Source organism: Rhodamnia argentea, chromosome 3 (genome assembly GCF_020921035.1).
Source record: "Rhodamnia argentea isolate NSW1041297 chromosome 3, ASM2092103v1, whole genome shotgun sequence".
Classification (NCBI taxonomy): domain Eukaryota; kingdom Viridiplantae; phylum Streptophyta; class Magnoliopsida; order Myrtales; family Myrtaceae; genus Rhodamnia; species Rhodamnia argentea.
Genome location: NC_063152.1, coordinates 2,374,305 through 2,399,583, shown reverse-complemented (window position 1 = coordinate 2,399,583; position 25,279 = coordinate 2,374,305). Strand labels below are relative to the sequence as shown.

Sequence of the window (25,279 nt, the reverse complement as noted above, 5' to 3'; positions counted from 1 at the left end):
CTAATTTATTTATAAATACATCAATAAATAAAACTAATCATGTCGTTAATCATATATAAAAATAAATAAATCTCGTCTTTACAGAATGGTCCGGATGGCTCAAAATGGGCATCAGTACAACATTGGGAAAGCTGGGAAATAGCTCAGAACTGAACTCCCTCTGCCAGAAGCCACAAGCTCTGGCCAAAGTGTCTTCGACGCGGAGAATCTAACACCCTTCGAGGATCGAAGTGGATGATTCGAGCGTATATGGAACATCGTCATCACCGTTATCACCATGCATTCCGTCAGAGCCTGCCCTGTTCGCTGCCTGAATTTTCTCAAGCTTCTTGCCGCAAATCATTGCATAGGCACGAGGCCTTCGCTTTCTTCCCCAGCGAAAGTGTTCCTCCGAAGGTACACGAATAATAGGATCTTGATTCCCAGAGCTCTGAATTCACTTCCGACCTCGACCCAAGATCCCGACATCCGTGACTGCAACGTAATGATCAAGACACTGGGTCGTTGTGGCAAAGTCGAGGAAGCGAGGAAGGTGTTCGATGATATGCCTCGGCAGGATGCTTTCTCTTATTCGTCCATGATCAAGGCATACCTCGAGGACAATGATCTTCCCAAGGCTGAGCAGCTCTTCTGGGAAATGCCCGGGAGAAATGTGGGAGTCGATTCAGCGATGATAGGTGGGTATGCGAAGGCTGGCCGTATGGGTGATGCCCAGAAGGTCTTCGACGAAATGACAGAGCGGAATGTGTACTCATGGACTAGTTTGGTTTCTGGGTACTTTAGGAGCGGGCAGGTTGACAAGGGTCTTGCACTTTTCGAACAAATGCCGGACAAGAATGTGGTTTCTTGGACTACTGTTGTCCAAGGTTATGCTTGCAATAGTTTGATAGATCGAGCTCGTAAAACTTTCGATCTGATGCCTGAGAAGAACATTGTTGCTTGGACAGTGATGATCAAGTCTTACATTGAGAATGGTCGATTAGATGATGCAGAGCAGCTCTTCAAGATAATGCCGCAGAAGAATACTTATTCTTGGAATGTCATGATTCATGGTTTGATGGATGGCAATAGGGTAACTGAAGCCATTCAGATGTTTAATATGATGCCTCAAAGAAATGAAGTTTCTTGGACTATTATGGTTACTGGTCTAGCACGGAATGGAATGACTAAAAATGCACGTGAATATTTCGAGAAGATGCCTAATAAAGATATCACTTCATGGAATGCTATGGTCACAGCATACGTTGATGAAGGGCTTATGGTTGAAGCTAATGAAATTTTCAGCTCAATGCCGCGAAGGAATATAGTCACCTGGAATGCCATTATTGATGGTTACGCAAGACATGGCCCAGAAGGTGAAGCCTTACGCCTCCTCATTCACATGCGGCGATCTGGATTTAGGCCAAATGAGATGACTATCACTAGTGCCTTAACCTCGTGCGAAGGCACATTAGAAGTCATGCAAGCTCATGCACTAATTATACCTCTTGGGTTTGAGCTTGATATGCCACTTGCCAACGCCCTTATTACCATGTATTCACGAAATGGGGATCTTTTCTCTGCTAGGCTAGTCTTCGAGAATCTCAAGTGTAAGGATGTTGTCTCATGGACTGCGATGATATTATCTTATGCAAATCATGGACATGGTCACCATGCATTGCATGTGTTTGCACGCATGCTGAGGGCAGGAGCCACACCAGATAATATCACATTTGTAGGGGTTTTGTCAGCTTGTAGTCATGCTGGCATGGTCAAGAAAGGTCGGATGCTTTTTGACTCGATGGTTGCTGCATATGCTTTAGAACCAAAAGCAGAGCATTACTGTTGCCTTGTGGATATGCTTGGTCGGGCAGGACAAGTAGAAGAGGCTTTGGAGGTTTTCAGTAAAATGCCTCTGTCGGAACAAGATGGTGCTGTCTTGGGCGCACTTCTTGGCGCTTGCAGGTTTCAGGGATATGATAGTCTAGCAAATCTCCTTGGGGAGAAGCTAATAGAGCTAGAGCCTGCTGCCGCGGGGCCTTATGTGCTATCGGCTAATGTTTTTGCTGCAAGTGGCAAGTGGAGCGAATTCGCACGAGTGAGGAAGAAAATGAAGGAACAGAACGTGAGGAAAGTTCCGGGCTTCAGTCAAATAGAAGTAAATGGGAAAAGTCACGTTTTCTTTGCCGGGGACAGATCACATCCAGAGATGGAGAGAGTCTATAGATTGCTCCAGGAGAAGCTTATGCCCCTACTGCTTGAAATGGGTTCCACGAAAGAGAAACGACCCATGACATGATGGTATAGCTCATAAAGAATCTCATACAAGTTATCAATGCATGCAAATGGGACACGTTCTTTTGGACAGTGTCAGATTCAGTTCATTCGTGTTGGCTTTGGATATTCTGGAGAGTGAAAGGTTCCTCTGTATCCAAATTATAGTGCTGCCGGGGTTATGAGCGGGTCAAGCGACGTTATTCGAACCCTTTGATTTTTCCAATCAAATATTACTTTACCGAGACCGTGTTCCAATTCTGCCGTGTTTCTCCAGAAGGCTGGATTGTTGTTAATCGTTCCCCCACTTCGGATGAGCAAAAGAGAGTGATTTTCTCTGGAGTTTGGTTGGCTGAAGCAGGATATGAAAGCGGGGACTAGTCGAGCTAACAGCTATCAGCTCAATATTTGAATGGCTTCAACAGATTAACGTTCCTCAAGCCCCGTTCGCCCGCCCAGTAGCCAGCTAATCAAGAGCTTCGTCCGAACACGATCGACATTGTGTTCATAGTAGCTCGGGAATCCTGTCCCCATCGTGTCGGTGGAGTCTTACCCGGTTCACAAGTTTTATCGGCCCGGGGTTCTCAAATGGGAGAGACTGATGATGTTTCAAGCCATAAACTATTCCACTTTGAAGAGCAACCGAAACTACGGTCTATTCGAAGGGCTTACTTGGTCGGCGCACTTACAATCAATGTACCCCATTCACAACAAAGCAAACAACTCCCAATAATGTAGTCCTGATTGGTCTTCAACTCCAACTGTACCACCACAAGAGAAAGCAACAGTCTTGGGAAATAATTCATAAACAGATGAACTCTGCCTTTCATCTCCTTACTTCCACATCGACTAAGTTCTATTCACATCGGAATTCCCGGAGCTGTAGGACAAACACAGCAATTTGAACTTGGCTTGAACTTTACGTCGGGAAGGACAAATTAAAAACAAGCGAACGCGACTGAAAAAGCACGTGGAAGTATAGAAAACGAAGGGTAAAGCCTTTTTTTCTTTCGTAATTCTTCCCAAGAGCTATCCGATCCGACCACTGACATCTTATACATAAATTCATGCGAATCAATGATCGTGTTCGAAGTCCTTTTGCGATGTAATGAGGTACGGCAATGATCGAAACGGCTTGATTTACTATCGTACCTTGCTACATCGACATGGGTCTCGTTCTATCGATCACGGATTTTCGAGGTTGGATTTCTCGAGAAACAGTTGTGCTTGGCCGTTGCAGCATATGAATTGCAAAAGAAGGAAGCTTTTTTGATCAAGAAGATAACGTGGGAATGAAGGAGGGGAAATCAGTCGTCCTCTTCGACCCCTGGGTGGGGGCATGATCAGAGCAGAGCAGAGCAGACAGCGCAGAAAGCGACGAAATCTCGAAAAGTAGCGCCGCGGACCAGCCATTTCTGTACGGACTCTCTCTCTCTTGCTTTTCACCTTCTTTTCCATGCGTGAACAAAATGAAAAAGATGTGTTTTTTACGCTGCGAACAAAAAGCAGGTCATGATGTTATTTACTGTTGCTGCCACTTGAGCTTTGAGCTCTGAGCTCTCTGCTCCACTTCCTTTCTCACCCTTCTCCTTCTTCTTCTCCTCCTCCTTCAAATCCGCCGATTCGCCGGCGGTTCGAGCTGTTCTCGAGCTCCCGAGGGCGGTTCTGTCGGGACTCCCGGTCCGGGTCCTCTCCCTAGGGTTTGGAGCTGATGTTCCCACCACTGATTCAGCCCCACGAGGGGCTCATCGGCCCCGACCATTTCGGCGGCGGCAATCCCGGCCACCGGGGAGATCCGTGCCTCGTGCTGACCTCCGATCCCAAGCCTCGCCTCCGCTGGACGGCCGATCTCCACGAGCGCTTCGTCGACGCCGTCACTCAGCTCGGCGGAGCTGGCAGTGAGTCCTTCATTTCTCTGATTCCTTCTGCTTTTTTTTGCTGTGCAGTTCGTGCTGTTTTGATAGGATTAACGTGCGTGATTTTCTCAGTTTTATTCCGCTGTAAAGGTTTGACTTTAGTAGCTCAGCTGAGACGGAGAGCGTTCAGTTAGTTTAGTTGTTCTCCTGCGATCCTCAATTTCGGCTGCTGTCGGGACTTGCGCAGTGTTAAGTTAGTCAGGAAAATGCACTTGGTCTTTGGTACTTCTTAGGGTAAAATTTGACGCAGGGAATTCGTGTTTCGCTGAGAGATTTTGTTTGGGCTCAAATGAGGTGGCTTTTTATATTGATCAGTGAGTTTTCTGAACTACCAGAAAACTGCTGCAGGTTCCTCTGCAAGAAAACGAGGAATTTGTAAAAGTCTAGAAATTGCTTATTTAGCAGGAAATTTACTACTCGCTCAAAATGCCGGTCGCATAACTGTTGAGAAAGCTCTCAACCGAAAGATGTGAGTAGTTCTCTCCGGGCACTCAAATTAGGCTAGTGTTTGCCTGATACTGGAGTGATCTATAGAGTCGACAGGCTGAGGCTGTAGAGCAAAGAGGAATTGTAAGGACTTATACTGCGAAGCAGTTCGTCTTGGAATCTTGCTTTGGTAAGAACTGGAAGTCAATCTGACAGAAAATCTTAAGCAGTTTGTTGAGTAGGGAAATAATTGTAGTCTTTCCCATAGGAGGTTCTGGTATGAGTTAGTGGTTTTCCTCTTTCTTTGGCCCAAAAGAATGATTTGGTTTTACACCCAATAAAAGATAGTAATCATGAGTATTTCCAAGTCCATTGGGCTTGAAATCGGGTACTTTTAGCGATTGAGGGGAAGCTTCCAGGTCGTTTTCCTGTTAAATGAAGTTTTCAAGGTCAATTTGCGAATTGTTGCTTCTGATCCACTCATTTTTCAAAGTGGATGATATACAATAGGTAATTAATGGCCAGAGGTCGAGGCCTTACCCTCTTCCTGATATGGGAAGAGATTCAGAAATAAACAGAACTCCCGCTTAGGTCCCCAGCCAAATTGTGTAAGAGGCTTGCACGTTTTATTGCGTGTTAGCTCTGCATGAACTTGAGTGATGACTTCCTCGCATTGGTGGACGCACTTGATTTTGTGAGAAGATATGCCACTTGCATTTTTGTATTGTTAGCTTCACGGTGTCCGTGTTTTCTCAATCTGATCTGTAACTGAGAGAGATCAACGGGGACATGGCAGAAAATCTCTGGCTTTTGGTTGACTGCTTGAGTAGTTCTCCTATTTTAGTATTCATTTGAAATTTTCTGAGAATTTACTTTTCCTTCTGTAATGCCTGGCTTTCAGAATTGTGCTTGGGACATTAAGTGATGTTTGTAGCATATGTATTCTAAAGGAAACTGAAGACACAATCGTTTCTCTCTGGATGTTTATTTACGTCCCTCATTCTTGAAAATAACGGAAAAATGCTTGGCTCTCAATTTCTGGAAAGCTAAAACCTATGAGTGCTCATTATTGCATTCTGAATGCGGTTTATGTTCTGATTGTTTTTGCTATGGGTTTTCAAGAGTCACTGAGAATCTGCAAAACTTTCACACATTGGGTTTCTCAAGGAAAAAAAATACGGATAATTGAGCTGAGGGGATTTTTTACACGTGCAATCAAATAGAAAAAACAAGTAGCGTCTAGCAACGCTTGATACTAACGTTGCTAAGTTGCTACCAGTTGAGAGGTATTGGTATAGATATTTCATCCTAGTGTATGGTTTTTTCTTATTCTATATATGCTTGAGTCGATTGTATTTAATGGTTTTGCTGATAGGAATGGGTTATCATATCATGATTCCTTGGTAAGAATCATGAGGTTTTCCTTTTGGTTTTGTGAGATTTAGTCAAATGCCAGCAGCTGACTAGGTTACACACGATATCATAGCCAGGTAAATATTTACTTTCCAGGAAAGAACCAGCTTTTTCCAGCTTTGTGACTTGTAAAAAGAAAAGGTTATGTGAAGATCCTTAATTTGTTCATGGTCGTCCGCCTATTAAATCATACAGGCTCTGTACAGCAGTATAACTAAGAAGTTGGTCCACATCTGTAACATTCACGACCACCGAGGCTTTTCCCGTTAGGTCAGCTACACGAATAATTTTACACCATTTTATTTTGTTATGAACTGTTATCTCCATACTTAAATAATGGAATCTTTTGAAGAAAATCCGCCAACGAAAGCAACAATAAGCCTTATTTCATTAAGTGAGTTGGCTACAGGAATCTTTAATGCCATGTCTTCTGAAGGATCTAGGTTCTCCATATCTTTCTTATCCTGTTGTAAAAAGGATCCAAACGTTATTTGCGATTTGTTTGTCACCACTTTATATATCCACAAATGAAAGCAAGCTTTTGGCCTTTTCTTTGCAATTCTCCAGTGGTTTTATTTTGGTCCAAAAAGAGTTGAGGCTGCTATCGTGGTGTCTCATTTAGATGCATGGTGATGTTGAATCTCACACTTCAATGAATCGCATTTAATAGCCTTCTCAAAGTCTTGGAGTTCAGAAATCTTGTGCCATCATTTGCATCTAATGCTGCAGGATCTTTCTTTAGGCTCTCTTGTTTTCTTGCAGCATTCTGTAGCAATTATAGGAGAGACAGGGGGGATTGGGAAACAGATAGTCTTTGCTTTAGCTTTGCTGTCTCTTGCATTCGATAGTCATGCGACATAGTCATGATTAACATTGACTTGGGTGAAGCCACATCTTATGGGTTGCATGAAGATTTAGACTCGGTGTGTTCTACGTTTGGTTTTGCCTACCCTGTTTCTGCACCCGGGCATTCAAGCCCAATGTACAATTTGGATATACCGTGAAAATAATTGAGGAGTAGGACTACGACTGAAGTCTCCCATCTTTTCTTAATTGGTATGAATGTAGGTTGTGAGTACTTTGTTTTTGGTGCTTACCTGCATGTTTCGAGAGTCACCTAAATTTGTTGTATCCGGTAAGTTGGGAGTTCTCCATTACTGTCCCATTAATTTTATGAAGGTGTGGATCCAATTTGCAGAAGCTACCCCAAAGGCCATTATGCGGACAATGAACGTTAAAGGGTTGACTCTCTTCCATTTGAAGAGTCACCTCCAGGTTATAGCATGTTAAATCACTAGAATGTCTAATTGACGATGGAGTCTGGTGATCAACAACTAATTATGGTGTTTCTTTTTCATTCAGAAATACAGACTGGGCAAGCAATCAGGGAAAGATGGGGCGGATGCACCCAAAGATGGTATTACATTGTTTGTCATTATTTGATCTATCCTTGACAGAAATATACTGGGTTAATGAAGAAAAGTCAGATTTTATCCTCTGTTTTAGTAAATGATTCTATTCACTCCCAGATTTTCCATCTTACACATTTTGTTTTCGCTATTTTGTGGTAAGGATTGTCAGGTTCTTACCTTTTAGAAAATCCTGGTAGTGGTAATTCTTCCCCGAGCTTACCATCATCTGATCTGAATGAGTAAGGCTGAGTTTTTCTAATCTTCCTTCTCCCTGTGGTTCTTCTTCTTGCGTGTGCTTGTGTCATGAAATTTTAATTTTCCAGAATAATGGGCTTTCGCAGAAATCACGAAGTCAAAGAGGCATTAAGAGCACAAATGGAAATGCAAAGCAAATTACATCTTCAAGTTGAGGTGATTGATTTCCCCTATGTTAAATAAATACATACTGCAGTTTCTTTCCTTTTGGGCTGTTGTAAGGAGACTTCTGTGATCTCTCTCAAACTGGACTTCCTCATAGAAGTTCTGGACTGTCATTTATGTTATTCTGATTTTTCTGGTCATCTTCGGAATGTTAGCACACGCTCCACAATACGAATTACTAAATGATTGCTGGCCAAGAACAACATAGTATATTCTGGGACTTGACAGGAAATCTAGATCGATTATTCATGTTATCTGATCCTGGGTATATAATGTAGGCTGAGAAGCACTTGCAAATACGCCAGGATGCGGAGAGAAGATACATGGCAATGCTTGAGAGGGCTTGCAAGATGCTCGCAGACCAATTCATTGGGAGCACAATCATTGATACTGAAAACCAAAGATGCCAGGCATATGGGGTTAAGATGCCAAGAAACCTGTCCATTGATCCATTTGGCTTTTACTCGCATGAGGTGACTGCAGTACATGGCACGGAGGATGAAGTTCCACCGAGCCTCCATTCACAGCGGGGCGATTGCTCTACTGAAAGCTGCTTGACCTCGCATGAGAGTCCCAGAATTTTGGCTCTTGAAGAATCTCCAGCTGGAGGAAAGAAACGACCGATGGGCATCGACTCAACGAGCGCACCTCTTATTTGGAGTGAAGCTAAGTTGAAGATCCAGGATGTCGCAGTGCCCCAGGTAAGCCCTCATGGACTTGCTGGCTTTGGGATGTAGGGCTGAATATTCTGTATTCAATTAATCTGGCTAATTGGCCTAGCTCCTAGCCCGCCCTGCAATTTCAAGTGTAAAAAAAACGCGGGTTCTCTTATTGTCCTCTTTCTCATTGGCAGAAACAGTTGAAACGACTGCCTGAAAAACCTGTAAATTATTGACGCTCGGAATGCCTAGACTCTTTAGTTTTCGACTTCTGGATCATTCTCTACCAACAGTGAGATGGTTGGCCAGCAGATTTAATTTCCTTAAGAGATTGTACACGTTAAGAGGGATTTTCGGATGATGCATATGTGGCATTGGTGAAATAACTGTAATCTAGAAAAAGAAAAACATAACTATAAACTAAGAGCTTTACAATTATGGTTGCCATGGAAAATGTAATCATGGTGGAATTTATAGGATGTTGCTTGCAAACTATTCAAGAGGACAAATTTTGGGCAATAACATTGTTTAAGTTGGCAATTGTGGAGAATGAATTTATTTGTGCTGTTCCTGGAGTTAAAAAGCTCGTTCATTGCAGGAGGCAATGCCAAGGATGAGAAATCAAATTACTCCGTCTTTGCACAGTTTGATAGCTCATCAATCATATATCACAAGATTGAACTGCATACTCTCTCTCTCTCTCTCTCTCTCTCTCTCTCTCTCTCTCTCTCTCTCTCTCATGAATGGATGAATGAATGAATGAATGAAATTGGATATGGTTCTTTGTTTGGCCGACTGATATCAAGAACAACCGATCATTAAAAAAGAAACTGCGAAGGAAGGTATGGAAATCAATTCAAAAGGCGACAGTCAGGTCGAATTCTGCCGGGAAAGCCGACTACAGTCATAAAACTAAAGAAGTCTCTTCATTCGCCGATGCCGGCTCTGCTGCATCGTTAGCTAACTTCCATCGGTGGTAGCTTCGGGAGTACAGTCAGGATGGTGGTCAGGACAACACAGCATACTTTCCTCTAGATGCATGCAAAAAAGAAAATGCACCAGAAAGTCCCAAAATTGCATTGCTATCAGGCCAGCGAACAAGAAAATGATGTTTTTGTTCTGACGAGTGCCGGAGTCTCTTCAATGTTCACCGGAATATGACTCGTCGATTCCCCCGGACCGGCGCGTGCTTGCTACCGCCAAAGTGGGCCCACAGCTGCTAGTAAGACAAACGTTAGTTTTAGTCGTCTATGTTGTCTCCATCCTTTCCTTCAGCATGTACTTAGACAAGTTTTCCTTTGTCTCTAAGATAAAATTCTTCACGAATTAGCATTCTGTGCGGAACTGCCTATGCTTGATGTTCGCTGGGGATTAGACATGTAGCCGTGCTTGCTTTTGGCTCTGTCTTAACAATGCCGTCATGCGGCCGCATCCGGTAGATTTGCACGCGAGTACATTGAATTCACCGCGACGAATATGTCCTATTCCATGTCGAAATTAGAAGATTCGCGCGAAAATGTTTCCCCAAAGAGAGAATAGTTTTGAGTAAGATTTGAATGTTAAATGCGAGGCGTCTTAAAGACACTACATCACGTCATTTCACCAATTTTGCGAGAATAATGCCGGGTAATGTTTCTTACCTTACTTCGACCACAAAAAAAAAAAAAAAAACCGTCTCTTACCTTGTGACTTTTTTTTAATTCTGTCCTCACGAAATTACTATCCTTAAAAAGTGTTGGAAGTGCAGGTGAAAAATGTTCTGATATTAAATTCCATTGATCATACTTGAGTTGCAAAGCTCGACACTTTGCCATGCATGTTGTGTTCAGAAATGAAGAGCAAAATATGGGAGAAAGCCAATGAGGCATCGAAAGAGTTGATGAGATGCCTGGACATTAGATAATTAAATTGACGAGGTCCTAGGTTCAACTCCCAGCGACCACATCTTGGAGGATTTACCTGGTGGTATTGGTAAAAATCCTTACCATCCGAGAAATAGTTCATTGCACGTGGAAAATCTCGATTATAAAAATATATATATGAGAGAATAGTGTCTTCCAAACACACTATTTCTAAAGAAAATCATGCAAAATGTAACTAAAATGAAATTAGCCTATGAGGACTTCCCCACTCGAAATTGTGAAAATAGCCACTTTACCGGCCTATATTATCGTGACACCCGTAATTTCTTTTTCTTCTTCTTTTTCCCAATTTTATTTTACCGTAATGCCGTATTATTCTTTCTTTTAATTTTCTGTTCGAGCTAGATTCGCCCAATATAGACCGTCGCTCTATCCGGTAAAATCGATCTTGATTTTCACTAGCTCCTTCGAATCCTCTGTTTCGATTAGTTGTTCCTTGATTTCACCATTTTTTAACTTTTAAAAAGAGTTCTATTTTTAATTCGAGACAAAAAAAATATCTTTAAATAAATATAGAATAAAATTAAAAAAAATTTAAAAAAAATCTGAAAATTCGTGAAATGAGATTAATAGGAATTAGAGGTGAAAATGAAATGAAAGCGAGCAAGAGGACAAAAAGTCACTGGAACCTGAGAACCAGCCATAGAGAAAAAGAGAGAGAGAGAGAGAGAGAGAGTTGCAGGCTTCCGTGCCCGAACAAAACCAGGTAGAAACAGAGTTCCCGAGAAGGAAGTTCGCGCGAGCTCCGACCAAGTTCGTCTCCTTCGACTCTCCTTCGATTTTCATTGGTCGCTCTCTTCCGTTTGTCCGGGAAACCCTTGGTCGATCTGATTCCAGGTACGTGTCGTTCGAGCTGACTCGCACGGAGTCGTGCGTGCCCGCGTGCCTCTCTTTCGTTGTTGTGTTGTTGCCGAATTGGGCCGATCACAGTTTCCCACGAAGAAGTTTACGTTTTGCGGCGGTGAATTTTAGTATGTCCTGAAGCGTCTGCCTTTTATAACCCAGTTGCCTTCTTCGGGGTCTTCGCCTTTGTTTAGGCTTGGAGGGTGAGGGATTGGGCGTGGTAGCTATGGTTGAGATTGAGTGGGATTTACGACTTGATTATCAGCTATTGCGAACTTGATCACGTGTTCCGCGCGGGTTTAATTGTTGTTGCTGAAAAAGGGGGCAAAAGTCGGTAGCGTTTGCCGATGTTCTAATTATGTTTGTTGCTTGATGATTCCAGCATTTGCCACTTTTGGAAACCCGTCATGCTGCTTTTCGACATAATTGAGCGGTTAATTGTGAATGATATCGCAGAGTGTTGTGTGTAAATCTCTGGGAGAAGTGGGTCCTGGATGGAGTGGCTTGCGTGAGAATTTTTGTTGTTTGATTGCAGATATGGTATATGCAGTAAGAGCATGCTGAGGTTATGATGGGAATGGAGATATTGGTGCACTGGCCTGGGAGCCTCACTTGCACAACTGAATGCCCTAGTGATCGTGTCAATATCAGTGTTAACCTCGAGTACTAAATCCATAAAGGAACATGTTTTCTTGGTAAAATTTCCAGCAACAGCTGTGTTGTCTTGACTTAGAGACATGTCTATTATGGACTGCACCTAGCATGCTAGCCTAAACAATAGATATACAGAAAATCAGCAATGTAACGTTGCATGGATTCTTTGGGCAGGAGCAATCATCATCAAGAAACTATACCAACCCTACCACTCCTAATCTCACCCCACCCATTATGAAACAAATGGGAAGAGGAAAGCAAAAGAAAGACCCTTGTCCTCGCATTTGATGATTCATGTGGTGGCTCTCCTAATATCTTAACTGTCATGATGACCAAAAAATGGTGAGAGGGAATCCAAAGGTTTCTCCCTCACCTGTGAGTGTAAAGGGCATAATTGTGTTCACTTACACTCACCAACACTAGGAATGTCTTAGTAGTATCTGCTGTAACCGCCAAAAACCTCCCATGAAGGAAATTTCCTATATCTGTTTTTGTAGTGCGTGGGCAGTGAAAAGATTATAGTTGTCTCACATTAACTCCTGCCAACTGTTTGATGTGTTGAAAGTTTCTCAACATTTGTATATATGGGGAGATTAATTTTTAGTTTCTTCTGTTCAATACAAAAAGAGCTGACTTCATTTCATGCACAATTTCGTAGTGAAAATGACAAATTTTGGGTGTCTTCCAATGATACTTAGATCATGGTATATTACTGGTCATGGTCATTGGGGATGCGGTGTGTTGCTTGTCAAGAAAGCGATACATAAGGGGTAGTCTCTATTATTGATTAATTTGGATCATGGTATCCTTTGACGCATTTGTTGAGATTATTTTCTAATATGGGAAAGTCACAGTTTAGTCATATTTGCTTTCTAATGAGAAGTAAGATGCAACATTGACTTTTATTGATCCAATGACGTAAAGCACTTCTTGTCTAAATTAGTTTCTGCGAATTCAAAAGCATGAATTTGTTTAAGAATGTGCAATATTATCTTCTAGAATGAGCTGGCACCATTAGTTTTATTTTGGTATCTTTCAATTGAGTGAGTTTTCGGTGGGGTGCTCCTTGGATTGCCAATTTGGCCATTTGGAACAAAGCATGCCCAAATTTGGAATGTCGTGCCATGACTGTACCTTGCAGGGAGGTGTAGCAATCCCGGTAACCATGGTTTACCCCATGGTGGCGAGATTGCTAATTCAAGGAAAAGAAGAAGAGAAAGGACATTTTCAGTTACAAATTTTCTTAACTACTTCTGTCTAGTTATTACCAACTACCATGCAGCTGTACTATAACACTTAAAAGTGCATTATGTGGATAGCATTTTCGGTTTTAAGGTAGTCTTTGAAAAACTTGTCGTCTTTGTACAGGTAAAGGGTAAATGTATCAACCGAGAAGTGTCCCTAGCTCAAGTCTAGTTCGCAAGGACTCTTTTACTGATGACCAGCAGTTAGATTGTAGAGCCAGTGCTATAGTACCTTTAAATGGAGGAAATAGTCTCAGCAACAATTCTAATCTCGCGTCAAAGCAGCGGCTTCGTTGGACTCATGAGCTTCATGATCGTTTTGTTGATGCTGTGGCACAACTCGGGGGTCCTGACAGTGAGTTCCCTCATGCTTTTTTGTTGCAAAGCTTCTTTTTAACACTTTTGTGTATTTCCTCTCTGTGTAAGCATAAAAATTTATTTTCTTTACTGACCCTTCTTTAACCAAAAATTTTCAACGTGTGAAAAGTCATTTGCTGCATATAGTTAATTATCACAGTTTTTGAATGTTCCTTTAATGCTTACATTATTTTTTGAACCAACCTCTTTTGCGTAGAATGAGATGGAACATGAAAGTACATTTATGCATGGCCTTTTTTATGTTGGTTAAAACATGATATGAAACCCACCTAAGTGATAGGTGGGCATATCAGGGCTGGTGAGCCAATGGCTCGGGCCCAAGTGTCACTTCGGAAAAAAATAGAATGCCATGCTAATTGTTTTAATTGTTCTTGATGCTTACAGAGCATAAATCATTAAGCAGTAATGCTTGATCGGCACCATGGAAAGAATTAAATACCATGAGACTGCATAATTTGCCTTTCCATTCCTTTGATGCACAAAATTTTCTTGGGCTCTATTATCAGTCTTATGTTGCAGTATTGTTCTTGAGGACATACTAGCAATGTGATTTAAATACAATGAACAAGCAATAAGTGGTATACAGGGATTGAGGCTATAAGTGTTACAAGTACAGGGTTATAGGTGGTTTTGTTGGTGGTTCGTTTCCTCAAAATTATGCTCATTAAGGTTCACTATAAATCACTCTCTTTGCATTTTACGTATATAACCATGTTGTGAGGTGTACCAGATATTCATTCTTCATATGAAAGTCGATTTTCCATCTTGACATGTTTTGTATCATGCTATGTCATTGTGAGAAATTCAGGGGACACCCTATTAATCACTAATTGGGTTTTGTAATTGAATTCGAATTTTAAGACAAGCCCTTTTTTATTTAATTTGTTCTGAAGCTCAGGATTTGTATTCACTAAACTTTGCTAAGTGAATGAAATTTGCATTTGCGACTCAAAGAAGAAGAAGAAGAAGAAGAAGAAGAAGAAAGTTGCTGTGCTGAATGCTTTTACTTCGTTTTATTCCCTCCTAGGAGATACTCCCTTATTTTATGAATCTTGTCCCTGTTACCGCTAATTAAAAGTTAGTTAACTAGTAGTGTGCAGGAGATACTCCCTTATTTTATGAATCTTGTCCCTGTTGCCGCTAATTAAAAATTAGTTAAGTAGTAGTGCCCCATTAGTAAGAAGTTGCAGTAGCGATATCCGTTGATTGCCTATTGCTTTGTCTATAATCTAAAAATGCTTAGTCCTGATAACTGCTATACAGTCGACATTACAGCAAGGGAGCTAGTGATAGAGTTTTTCCTTCTTAGACAGACTCTGTTATGGGGTACCTCATATAATTAAATGGGTTATTGATTATTTCTTTTTTGATTCAAATCGCTGTGGTGCAAGAAGGGTAACAGAGGCTTGAGTGATATATTGGTATCTCCATGGATGGGCAGTTTAGTGAGAGCAACACAGATTACTAGTAATCCTTTTATTATTGCCACAAAAAAATCAAGTGGAATCAGATGGATTCTTATGCAAATTTCTGTTTGTTTCCTTACAGGGGCCACTCCGAAAGGTGTCCTTAGAGTGATGGGTGTTCAAGGTTTAACAATATACCATGTCAAAAGTCACTTGCAGGTTTTATGACTTTATTTTTCCTGCGGAGGCTATTTATCATAAGCACTGTCATTTCCTCTTGCTTACTTTGTTTGCTTCCTTTTTCCCATAATGCAGAAGTATCGACTTGCAAAATATCTACCAGAGTCTTCTACTGATGGTAGGTGGTTGTCATATTCATCTTTTCAATACATGAAATAGTAGTTAAGTTTATTTGAAAATAAAACCGCATGGGAAGATAATGATTGGTTTTTATGCTTAATTTCTGTTTGAAGGAAAAATTGCCGAGAAGAAAGATTCAGCAGATATTGCTTCAAATACAGATGGTTCATCGTAAGTAGAATATGCCTAATCTGTCATTTATGACTTAAGTAGATATTATTTATGAGAACACAGGCACACGGACATCTGTGAGACTTTGTTTTATCTCTCTCAGAATATTCAATTTTCTTCGACCTATCAAAATATTCATTCTTCTCTGAGTTTGAAGTCACAGTTATACCATCTTCCTTTCTAAACGGCTCTTGGTGTGTCTTCCTCTTAAGAAATTCATATTAATGGATGAGATGAATTTTTAGCGCCACATGTTCCTCAAGTTTTGTGGTTATTTCGTTTGAGGTCTCCGTATTACAAAACTGATGATATTTCTATGTTCACATATACAGTGGAATGCAAATTACGGAAGCTCTCAAGCTTCAGATGGAGGTGCAAAAGAGACTGCATGAGCAATTAGAGGCACGTTTTCTCTTCATAAGGAATAGCTAATCTTGTATGCAATTAATGATTTTTGTTTGGGTAAATCTTGTACATTCTCATGCATTCAAGAAAGAGATTTGCATTAAATGGGGTGCAACTATTGTGACAGTCCTTAGTGTTAAGTAGATTGTTCCTTGAGAAAGTCCTGACTATTATGGCTAAAGCTTTATCCAAGATTCACATGATGAAAGAAAGGCAACTTAGTAGATTGGGGATAGGTTAAAGTTTTGTAATCGCAATGCAAGCCTGTGAGACTTTGGACCATGCTCTCTGCATTTGGGTATGGTATTGGTATCTTTGTTGGAAAGCTGAATCAACACTGATGAGCGAGTTTTCAGAGACAATCGTAGAAAGATTCAGATGAAACCCTAGTACTCCTGAATCTATGAGCCATATGCAGCATTGCTGGCCAATTGCTTGCTAGTTAATTTCTGTGCTCGAATTAACAGGTTCAAAGACAGCTACAGTTGCGGATAGAAGCGCAGGGAAAGTACTTAAAAAAGATCATTGAAGAGCAGCAACGCCTCAGTGGGGTTCTTGCAGATGGTTCTGGCTTGGGTGATGATTGCCTGGAATCTGATAAGAAGACCGACCCAGCAACCCCTGCACCGACTTCTGAATGCCCACTTCAGGAGAAGGCCTCCAAGGACCTTGCCCCAGGAAAGAGCCTCTCAATTGATGAATCGTTGTCTTCTCATCATGAGCCACAGACCCCTGATTCTGGGTGCCATGTGCGATCTATTGCTGAGAGCCCTGAAGGAGAGAAGCCAGCAAAGGAACAAAGGCTAGCAAAAGATGTGCCATATGGCACAGAAGAAATGTTTCCCCCACATCCCATACTTGACTCAGGCTTGAACTCCTCCTACCAGCAATCGCATCCAGCTTTCCTGACTAGCTAGCCGTTTGATCCCTCACTGGGGATTTCAATTGCAACTGGTGATCAACTGAGGAAAGTCTCCAGTGGTAGTCTATAATTCTTTTGATGCATGGAATATGCATCTTTAGACCTTTTCTTTCAGCCTTGTACGTGTAATTTATACCGAAGAAGTCTTTGAACTTTTGTTGAAATAACAGGTTTAGAAGCTTGTCTTAGTCTGACTGGTTCTGGAAGGTCTGTCTTAATAACTGTTTTGGCAATGAATGACTTCAGCTTACATTATCTAGACACTTTCTTTGAACCCATTCGAAGAAAAAGGAATCACAGCTGAGTGTTACCCATTGAATGAAAGAATCACAGACGATGTAGCATGCCAAGGATTGTATCTTCCCAACCACCTGTGCCAGAAACAGGTCTAATAACAAAATTATTGTCGTGTATGAATTGTTCTGACTCAACTCGATTGTTCTACACAGAAAATAAAGCTTCAAGTCGTGAGATTTCTCCTGTGAGGGCAGACGAGGAAACTTTCCATTCATCCGGCGGCATAACAATTGCTTCTCCTGCAAGGTGATGATATATATAACCACGCACTTTCTTCTATGGCAATCATATCATTTTCAGTTTCGCAGCGGCCGATGCTTTACACTATTCGTGGCAGAAATAGATAGTGAAGGTTTGCAGATGTCTCCATGGAGAGCTCATCCCCAAACAAGCATGTGAACAAAACGCCAAACATTCTTTGAATCCGTCTCAAATGTCAGGACTTAGCTTGATTTGAATAGTGCCATATGCCTAGGCTTCGAACATCAGAAAAATCACATAAACACCTCCAAAAGCTTTTGGTATTGTTAGAGGGGAGCACAAAATGGCATCACAATTCTCTGTCTCATGAGAGGCTCAACTTGCACTCAACAGAGGGATGGTTTTGGATAACACAACAACCCTGAACATATCACAGTTAAATCCATTTTCATCTGACACAATGTTTGGTCGGTATAAATTTACCACGTTGTTTACATATGCGTGTGCCAAATGGGAAGCGGAGAAAGGGAGAGAATGGTAATAATCGACCTCATTTGTGATGCTCTAAGTTGAAATGGCTGCTAGATATTAATGCACACCTCACTAGGGAATAAGGAAAAAAGGACAAAACCTAGAGTACGAAAACCTGCAGATACAAAATTAAGGAAAGAAAACAACTACATTACAAACAACAGCCTAAAAAATCTTTACAGCATGGACGGTGTCATGATGATTGGTGTCTCTGATGGTTGACTCCTTTTAAAATGCAAAGGCGCAATCGCTGGCTCAAGGCTTCAAGTTTCTCAAATTTCTCACGCTTAGGCTTTTTCTCAGCTGGCTCTGCTTTCTTTTTCTTCTTCTTCTTTTCGTCTTTTGGGGTCTCTGGGGATCTTTGTTGCGAGCTTCTAAGTGGGGTTGCAAGAGCATTTAAAGTCATCTAAAATTTAAACAAGAAATTACCTTAGATGTGTTGCACAAGCAAAGGACAGAGATGATAGTGAAGTTGAATTAGAAAATGTGGAACATTTTTAGACTTAGTAAGTCTTAAACTAAAACTCCAGAAGCAAGGTATGATCCGGCATAACTGTTCATGGTCCACTAACACAGCTACATTTGGCTTTTAAAGCCCATTTTGGCTCTAAAGAGACGAAGTTTATTTAAAGTCACAAGGAGATAAGTTGGTCATTACTCATCAACAAGGTCAGGGAGAGAATTGATCTGTTTTTGTCGCCCAGACACGAATAAATCCAGTAAAACAAGCTGAAATTTAGAGGTTGCTTTTTGACCGACCAACCATCCAAGAGAGAGAGAGGGAGGGGGAGGGGGAGGGGGGAGGGAGCACCAGATAAGTTGGTCATTACTCATCAACAAGGTCAGGGAGAGAATTGATCTGTTTTTGTCGCCCAGACACGAATAAATCCAGCAAAACAAGCTGAAATTTAGAGGTTGCTTTTTGACCGACCGACCATCCAAGAGAGAGAGAGGAGGGGGCGGGGGGGGGAGGGAGGGAGACCTGGTGCCTGTCATTAGCGCATGCAGAAGGTTCATCATCACTGCCTCCTAGAGACGAGCATCTTCCCCAGCTCTCTCTGTTTGAACTTGTAAATGAACAACATTCTTCATTCTGGCCATTTTCCTTGTCCTGCAAACAGTCCAAAGAAGTCCATCATATTATAAAAAAGAATATTCCACCCTCCCAGGGTCCCACAGTATCCGTTAACTACAAGGGTATGTCTTATGCAAAACAAGGATGCCACAAGTCAAAAGGATGAACCCCAAAAAAAGAAGATTTCTAAAGTTTAAAACATGGGGCAGCAGTGACAAGATGGGCTGATGTATTACCCCTTCTTGCATGTAAAATCACCTATAACAAGTAAGAATGAGGCACCCCATAGTCCCTTGTCTATTAACTTAACGAAAGAGCAAATTTGTCCCTTGTGTTTTTCATTAAATTCAGAGTACTTGAATTGAAGACCTGCACATGGGATGGCTCGTCACTCACAAATGCATTGCCTTGACGAGTGGAATCCTGCAATATGATACAAACAGACGTCAAACAACAATTCAAAGGACTAAGCTACACCCAGGTAAGGTGGATACCTCAACCCCGTTAACTGTTGAAATGTCGGAAAGAAGCTCATCGACAGATCTTGTGGCCGAATTGCTAGGAAGAACTGATGATGAACTCGCAGAATCACTACCCATGGAACGAAGACCAGCGATGATGTCGTATAAAAGATTCTAAATGCAAAGCAGGATATAACATAGCATCAGCAACTTACTGCTAAATTTGAATAGCAATCTTTGTAAGGTCATTGCTGCATTAGGCAGGATAAATCTTAAAAAATTGTGAAAGCACCAAAGATCACATGAGGCACATAAGAGCATAATATGAGATCATCACACAAGTAGCTTCGTTTGGCTAGCAAGCTGAAAAAAACTTAGAAAGAAAGTCAATAATGTCAATTTTGTTAGGTTGCTTTTTCGTGTCACACATTCATACACCTCTGATCCAAAATCCTACATAGGCCAAAAGCTTAAGCCTATCAAGTAGATAAAGAAGTAAAGCATCCTCCAAAAGGAGATATTTCATCCAAACATTACCTCGTCCATGCCTGCACTGAGCCTCATGTTCCCCAAGTCATAATACTTGTCTGCTTTATTTGTATAGGCAGGGGAAACTTGAGGAGGATGAAGCACATTGTAGAAGAAAATGGAAACTGAATCATAATAAAACTGTGGCCGAGAAGAGTTGTGATCACCGTCAAACTTTATGATGTTTTTGTCTCCCTGGTAGAATAGGAAATGAGTTTGATACACATAAGCAAGAACATAGAGGCAGAAGTTTCAGGACTGCATCATACCGCATAGGATTTGAAAATGAGGTCAGAGTGGCGGCATTGGATAAATTTATCCTCACTAGCATGTCCAAATAAAGCAGGTATGAATGTTTTAGGGGCAACCTGTACATTTTAAAGAATATGTGTATGTTAACAGTGACATAGAAGTCCTTACCAAAAAAAAAAAACAGTGACATAGAAGTAGAACAACGATGACAAATTGCCTAGAGAAAGAGCACATTCATGGTTCTGCTGTGTGTGACCTTAAAAATTGTGAACTGACAATTGATTAACAAGAACAAGAATGACTTCACCGATAATTTAATGATAACTAACCAGCAAATTTAAATACGTTAAAAAGACTCTAGGAATTGTCAAATGACAACATATGAATGTGAGGAAGTGACCATAGACGACTTTGCTTACTCATTATGGGTATTTTCTTATAAAAGATAAGAGAGACAGCTATATTAGTTTACATTGTACGAGCAGATAGTTAATTAGTTTGAACCAGGACAAAGACCTCATGAGGAAAGTGGTTCCATGACATAGGACAAAGCGGTGGATAAATGTATCTGCCCTCACACGTTTGTTAGTGAAGTCAATATCCTAGAATAAGGTCTACAAAACAATAACAATCTCAATAGCCCAAGCCCTAATGCAGTGTGTTGACTTGACGTGACGCTGCCAAAGTTATGGGGGCTTTCTTTTCAAATGAAAAATTTGGACAATGATCGCACCAACATAATAGATCAGAGAAATGGATTGCAAAAGCAGAAACCACACATGACGAACCTGCAAACAATTAAGATCCATGATATCAAACTTGGCCCGCTTTTGGATCACCCTCCTCATGTACTGAACTGCCATCTTTACCTAATGAAGGAAGAGTTCCGACAAAGAATAAGAAAATAAGGCTTCAAAATAACCAAATACACTTTAGGTTTCTTTTAACCCCAATTAGGCAAGAATATTTATCAAAGCACACAAATCTTCAGTTAATGACAATAACCCTTCATGAGTTCTATAAAGTCAAATCAAAGTGGATTTGGAACACAATGAGACAATATTATGGCATTATGTAATTGCAGAATTCCATCAACCATGTATATCCTGTCATAGAATGTTTATGCATAACTACATATACTGCATAGGTTTTTGGTGGCATGCATCTGTCATTCTGTATTCTTTAGTTGCATTAGTGTCTCAATAGTTTTGGACGATGACACATACTGTAAATTTAGGAACACGAATTTTGTACACATCTGCGAGCTCCAACATGAGATCAAACAGATTTGAGAAGGCACTATCCAACACCATTCCAGCAATCGAGGGGTCTTCTGCTCCACAAAGGATGCTGCATCAAGTTCCAGAAAGAGGAAGTTTATGACCGATGTTCTCATTCTACCAAAAATCCAGAGCAAATAACTCCTCTAAATTAACACAATAAACAATAACAGGAAAAAACGATGATCAGATAAGGCATCAATAGAGCAAAAACATGTACCTAGTTACTGCTCCCATGGACCGTCCCCACAGACCTATTCTTGATATTTGCTTGTTGCTTCTTAAATGTGATACCACAACCTGAAGGTCATTTTTCTGGGACAAAGAGAAGAAAGACCTAAAGCTTAAACATGCATAAAGTTCCTGCCTTTGCTTTTAGAAAATATCTTCCTTGTTAAGGTGAAAATAGGTACCATGTGTACATACCTCGTGCCAACCCAGGCTGACATATTCGCCATCAGATAAGCCAGATCCCGAAAAATCAAGCGTGAAGACAGTGATATTCGATGAAAGCAGAATAACAACAGCTTCATTCGCATCTGCTCTACACCCACTGCATTAATTACTAGAGTAAGACAGTGAGATTTTACATGTTATTTCTAAAACAATTCATATGGATATCCAACTATTCCAAACAGCCATCGAGGTTATTTCCTTAAAAAAAAAATATGAATCTTTATCTCCCCTTAATGATTCCTAGTTAAGAAAAAGCCATGGGACAGGAGACAAGCCAACTTAAAAGTAAGCGAAAAAGGGTGTATGAACAGGACAACTCAAAAAGTCCTTCACAACTCGAGAGGCAAACTAAATACTCATGGTTCTCTTGAGATAAAGACTTCAATTTTTATGACATTTTCTACCTGTTCCCGTGGCAGTAAATAACACAAGGAAGAGGTGTTTCCTCCGGGAAAGGTGCAGGAACATAATGACTACACTTCAGAGTATGGCCTCTTTTGTTGGTAAGCTGAAATGGAAGCATCATGACTTAAAAGATCAGAAAGCAGTGGGAAAATGTACGTTAAATTATATAGAAAGCGCAATAATTGGTTGGTATTGTTGTCCATACTTGCCTCCAAATCTTGTCTTTTGTATGACCTGCCTGCCAGAGTAAAATCTTTTTCCCACAAGTATTGGTCAGGGTTGTACTCTGCCCTGTATATAGAGCAGTACGTGAGGTAACAGATAGGGCACGTTAACCGTCAACATGGTTTTCAAATTAACAAAGAACATGTGCACACAAGCTATTGATTCTAACAGAAAAACAGCCATAAGAGCTTTTTCTATTAAGACAAACCCGAAAGATGCTACTCTATTCAATGTGCAGACAAGGAGAGATGGAAAGCGTTATGAGTTTATTAGACCACAGACTGCAAAGTTTTGATGAGAGGGGTTCCACGAGGAGTAACCCAGTGAAATACGATAAGAGCAAAATGAAAGGATCTAGAATTCATTGAAGTATAGACTTTCAGAGGGGAAAAAAAACAGTTGGACGGCCTCATTTTACTTCATGTCCATAAGTTAAAGTATTCAGCATCAAAACGAAGCAAGGTCGTGCTTCAGCAAAATCCACTAATCAAAAGAAAGGCAATGGAACGACAAGCTATTTAGAAACCATGATAGCCTTTTAGCCCTAGAGAGAAATTATATGATCCTCTTCCAGAAAGATCGAATGTTCCTTTCTCCTATTGGCCCCAAAAAAAAAAAAAAAAAAAAAGAGCTGTTCTTTTTCCCTTTTGAACTCCGTTTCTCTTAAATCAACCCCTATTTGACAATAAGGGAAGTCAATGAGGATAGACATCAAACAATAGTTGCCATACTGTAACAGTGGTCAATACAAATGAACCAGATCCCCGCCACTTAAATAACATTTGACAGAGCTAAAGAACATTCAATGGGAAGTTAAACCCCCAGTTCCATTGCATCAACAACAAAACTAAGCCACGAGCTAGAGTCCACGTAGTAATGACAAGATTGACAAAAAAAAAGATGGCGGAGACAACAAGAATGACAAAGTACCTGGGAGGCCGAATCACGAAATTGATGAACTGATCAATCATGATTACGTTTCCTCTTCAACTCCCCTCGTAAAACCCAGAGACAAAACCCTCTCTTTTACGAATTCAAAACTCCGACAACAACACCACCACCACCACCACCACCAAAAGAGAGAGAAGGAAAAAAAAAAAAGACTCCTCCTCCTTCAGCCCCACTACTAACTACACCTCTCGACGACGAAAAGCCACGCGTCAAGTCAACATCTCGAGGAAAGCGCCGGATTCAAATCAACAAACCGGCCGTCACTCCAATCCAGCCAGCCCCCATTCTCGGATCTCAAAAACGACACCCCAACGGAAGCTCCGAACCCTACACGCCCCCCACGCCCGCGAACTCGGCAACATTTCTCAGCGCATTGCACCTCACGGACCGACCCTCAAGAACCCCACTGAACCGAACAAACTACCACCCGGATGACTCCAAAAAAAGAAGGAAGAAGAAAAAAAAAAACCGATCATCCCCCCCCCACCCCGGCGATTCGCAGGCGGATCAGCAGCAGCAGCTCGGCCCGAGAGAAACCACAGCTTCGATCTTCTTCAACCTTCCGCGGGCTTGACTCAACAACGCGAATCCCCTCCTCCCTCCCTCCCTCCCTCAATCTCAGCACACCTCAAAAACCTGCACGACCAACGAGAAATCGCCGAAAGAGAAGCGCCCCACCTCCCACCACGGGAAGAAAAGCCAGATGTTCTCGTTTGCTAATTCAGTAATGATCTGTAACTTTTTTTGTAGCTACGTGTTCTTTTATTAGGAAAAAAAAACCCACTTTAATTTCCATTTTTTTTTCCCCCCTACCTTATTTCTATTTATTTTATTTTATTTTGAATAAAGTCTTGTCCTTTTCCCCCGTTCGTCCTTTCCATCCGTCTTATTCAATTCCATCCTCCGCCGGAAGGCATCTTTCCATCCCCGGGGGTATTATTTGCACGCGAAAGACGGATTAATTTCGATTTTACCAGCTTCACGACCCTAACTGATCCGATGGTAGACATCCGAAAATAACGTGGAGTCTACGTTCCTCACCATCACCCTCCTTAAGTTGAGAAAAAAATATTCTTCTTCCCTTCATCTCGGGAAATGCTCTCGAATTTCACGCATCAAATTTCAGACGAAGCAGATTGAGGACTTTACTTAGGTCCAACATCACGCTGTAATATTTGCACGCAAAAGAGGGATTAATTCCACCCCCCCAAAAGAAAAAAATCATTGATTGATATATTTGTATTACATTTATTCTTACCAACTTTTGTGGCATAAAAAGTCTCGAGCTGGTAGACGCATTTATCCCAAGCTAATGATTTGCTCAACAAAAAATGCTTTCATTTTGGTGCCGCAGGCGAGAAATTTATGGAATTCTTGAAGCAAAGATGGGACCTTGTTAGGAATTTCGAAAACCTTAGAGACCTCTTAAGTAATAATATTTCGTTCCGGTGCATCGGTGACGGATCCGCAAAAATATTGACGCGAAAACGGTACCAGATTAGGTATTTAGAAAACCTTATGGAGGTCCTTAAGTAAAAATTAGTGGATTTCTTAGGCTCCCAGGAAAAATAACTTCTAGAAAAACGCTTTGCGAATTTTCTGGCATTCGGCTCATGAAAAATAAATAAGTCAAGGAAAATATTTTACACCCATGCAAAAAAGCACCTTCGAAAGTAAGGGAAAATGACTACATCTTTTTAAAGAGGGGAAAACATTTTTGCTCATCTTTCCTCCCTTCACTCCTTCACGTTCATTTTATTTTAATTATTTTTTATTTTTCTTTTCTTTGCTTTTCTTTCTTTCTTATTTTGTA

The 25,279-nt window shown here is 41.0% G+C and overlaps 4 protein-coding genes across 11 annotated transcripts; 3 read left to right on the top strand and 1 right to left on the bottom strand.

Moving 5' to 3' along the window:
* The first annotated feature begins 129 nt into the window (after positions 1-129).
* Positions 130-3,084, top strand: LOC115752405 (pentatricopeptide repeat-containing protein At1g09410, mitochondrial-like). The gene has a single exon (XM_030690557.2). It carries the CDS (start codon positions 278-280, stop codon positions 2,276-2,278), a length of 2,001 nt encoding a protein of 666 aa, XP_030546417.1. The 5' UTR covers positions 130-277; the 3' UTR covers positions 2,279-3,084.
* A 520-nt stretch (positions 3,085-3,604) lies between these two features.
* On the top strand, positions 3,605-8,767 carry LOC115752408 (protein PHR1-LIKE 3-like). 6 transcript variants are annotated; one of them, XM_048275836.1, is made up of 6 exons: positions 3,605-3,670; positions 7,207-7,283; positions 7,371-7,425; positions 7,581-7,659; positions 7,744-7,831; positions 8,119-8,767. In XM_048275836.1, the coding sequence occupies exons 2-6, from the start codon at positions 7,227-7,229 to the stop codon at positions 8,575-8,577; spliced, it is 738 nt and encodes a 245-aa protein (XP_048131793.1). In that variant the 5' UTR covers positions 3,605-3,670; positions 7,207-7,226; the 3' UTR covers positions 8,578-8,767. The 6 variants fall into 6 exon arrangements, with proteins under 6 accessions (XP_048131793.1, XP_030546424.1, XP_030546423.1 ...); XM_030690564.2 differs by lacking the exon at positions 3,605-3,670 and adding an exon at positions 3,679-4,151 and having other exon boundaries at positions 7,590-7,659; XM_030690563.2 differs by lacking the exon at positions 3,605-3,670 and adding an exon at positions 3,679-4,151.
* Positions 8,768-11,051: 2,284 nt separating this feature from the next.
* LOC115752409 (myb family transcription factor PHL7-like) lies at positions 11,052-17,065 on the top strand. Its single transcript, XM_048275837.1, has 7 exons — positions 11,052-11,258; positions 13,285-13,517; positions 15,089-15,165; positions 15,262-15,304; positions 15,420-15,477; positions 15,810-15,879; positions 16,350-17,065. Exons 2-7 carry the CDS (start codon positions 13,298-13,300, stop codon positions 16,797-16,799), a joined length of 918 nt encoding a protein of 305 aa, XP_048131794.1. The 5' UTR covers positions 11,052-11,258; positions 13,285-13,297; the 3' UTR covers positions 16,800-17,065.
* Positions 17,066-17,724: 659 nt separating this feature from the next.
* Positions 17,725-23,582, bottom strand: LOC115752406. 3 transcript variants are annotated; one of them, XM_030690558.2, is made up of 13 exons: positions 23,446-23,582; positions 22,496-22,581; positions 22,290-22,413; positions 21,856-21,982; positions 21,650-21,744; positions 21,376-21,499; positions 20,938-21,018; positions 20,167-20,265; positions 19,907-20,092; positions 19,403-19,543; positions 19,278-19,331; positions 18,816-18,944; positions 17,725-18,239 (listed from the first exon to the last, which is right to left on the bottom strand). In XM_030690558.2, the coding sequence occupies exons 1-13, from the start codon at positions 23,484-23,486 to the stop codon at positions 18,027-18,029; spliced, it is 1,500 nt and encodes a 499-aa protein (XP_030546418.1). In that variant the 5' UTR covers positions 23,487-23,582; the 3' UTR covers positions 17,725-18,026. The 3 variants fall into 3 exon arrangements, with proteins under 3 accessions (XP_030546418.1, XP_048131792.1, XP_030546419.1); XM_048275835.1 differs by having other exon boundaries at positions 19,305-19,331; XM_030690559.2 differs by having other exon boundaries at positions 22,290-22,393; positions 22,500-22,581.
* Between the last annotated feature and the right edge of the window lie 1,697 nt (positions 23,583-25,279).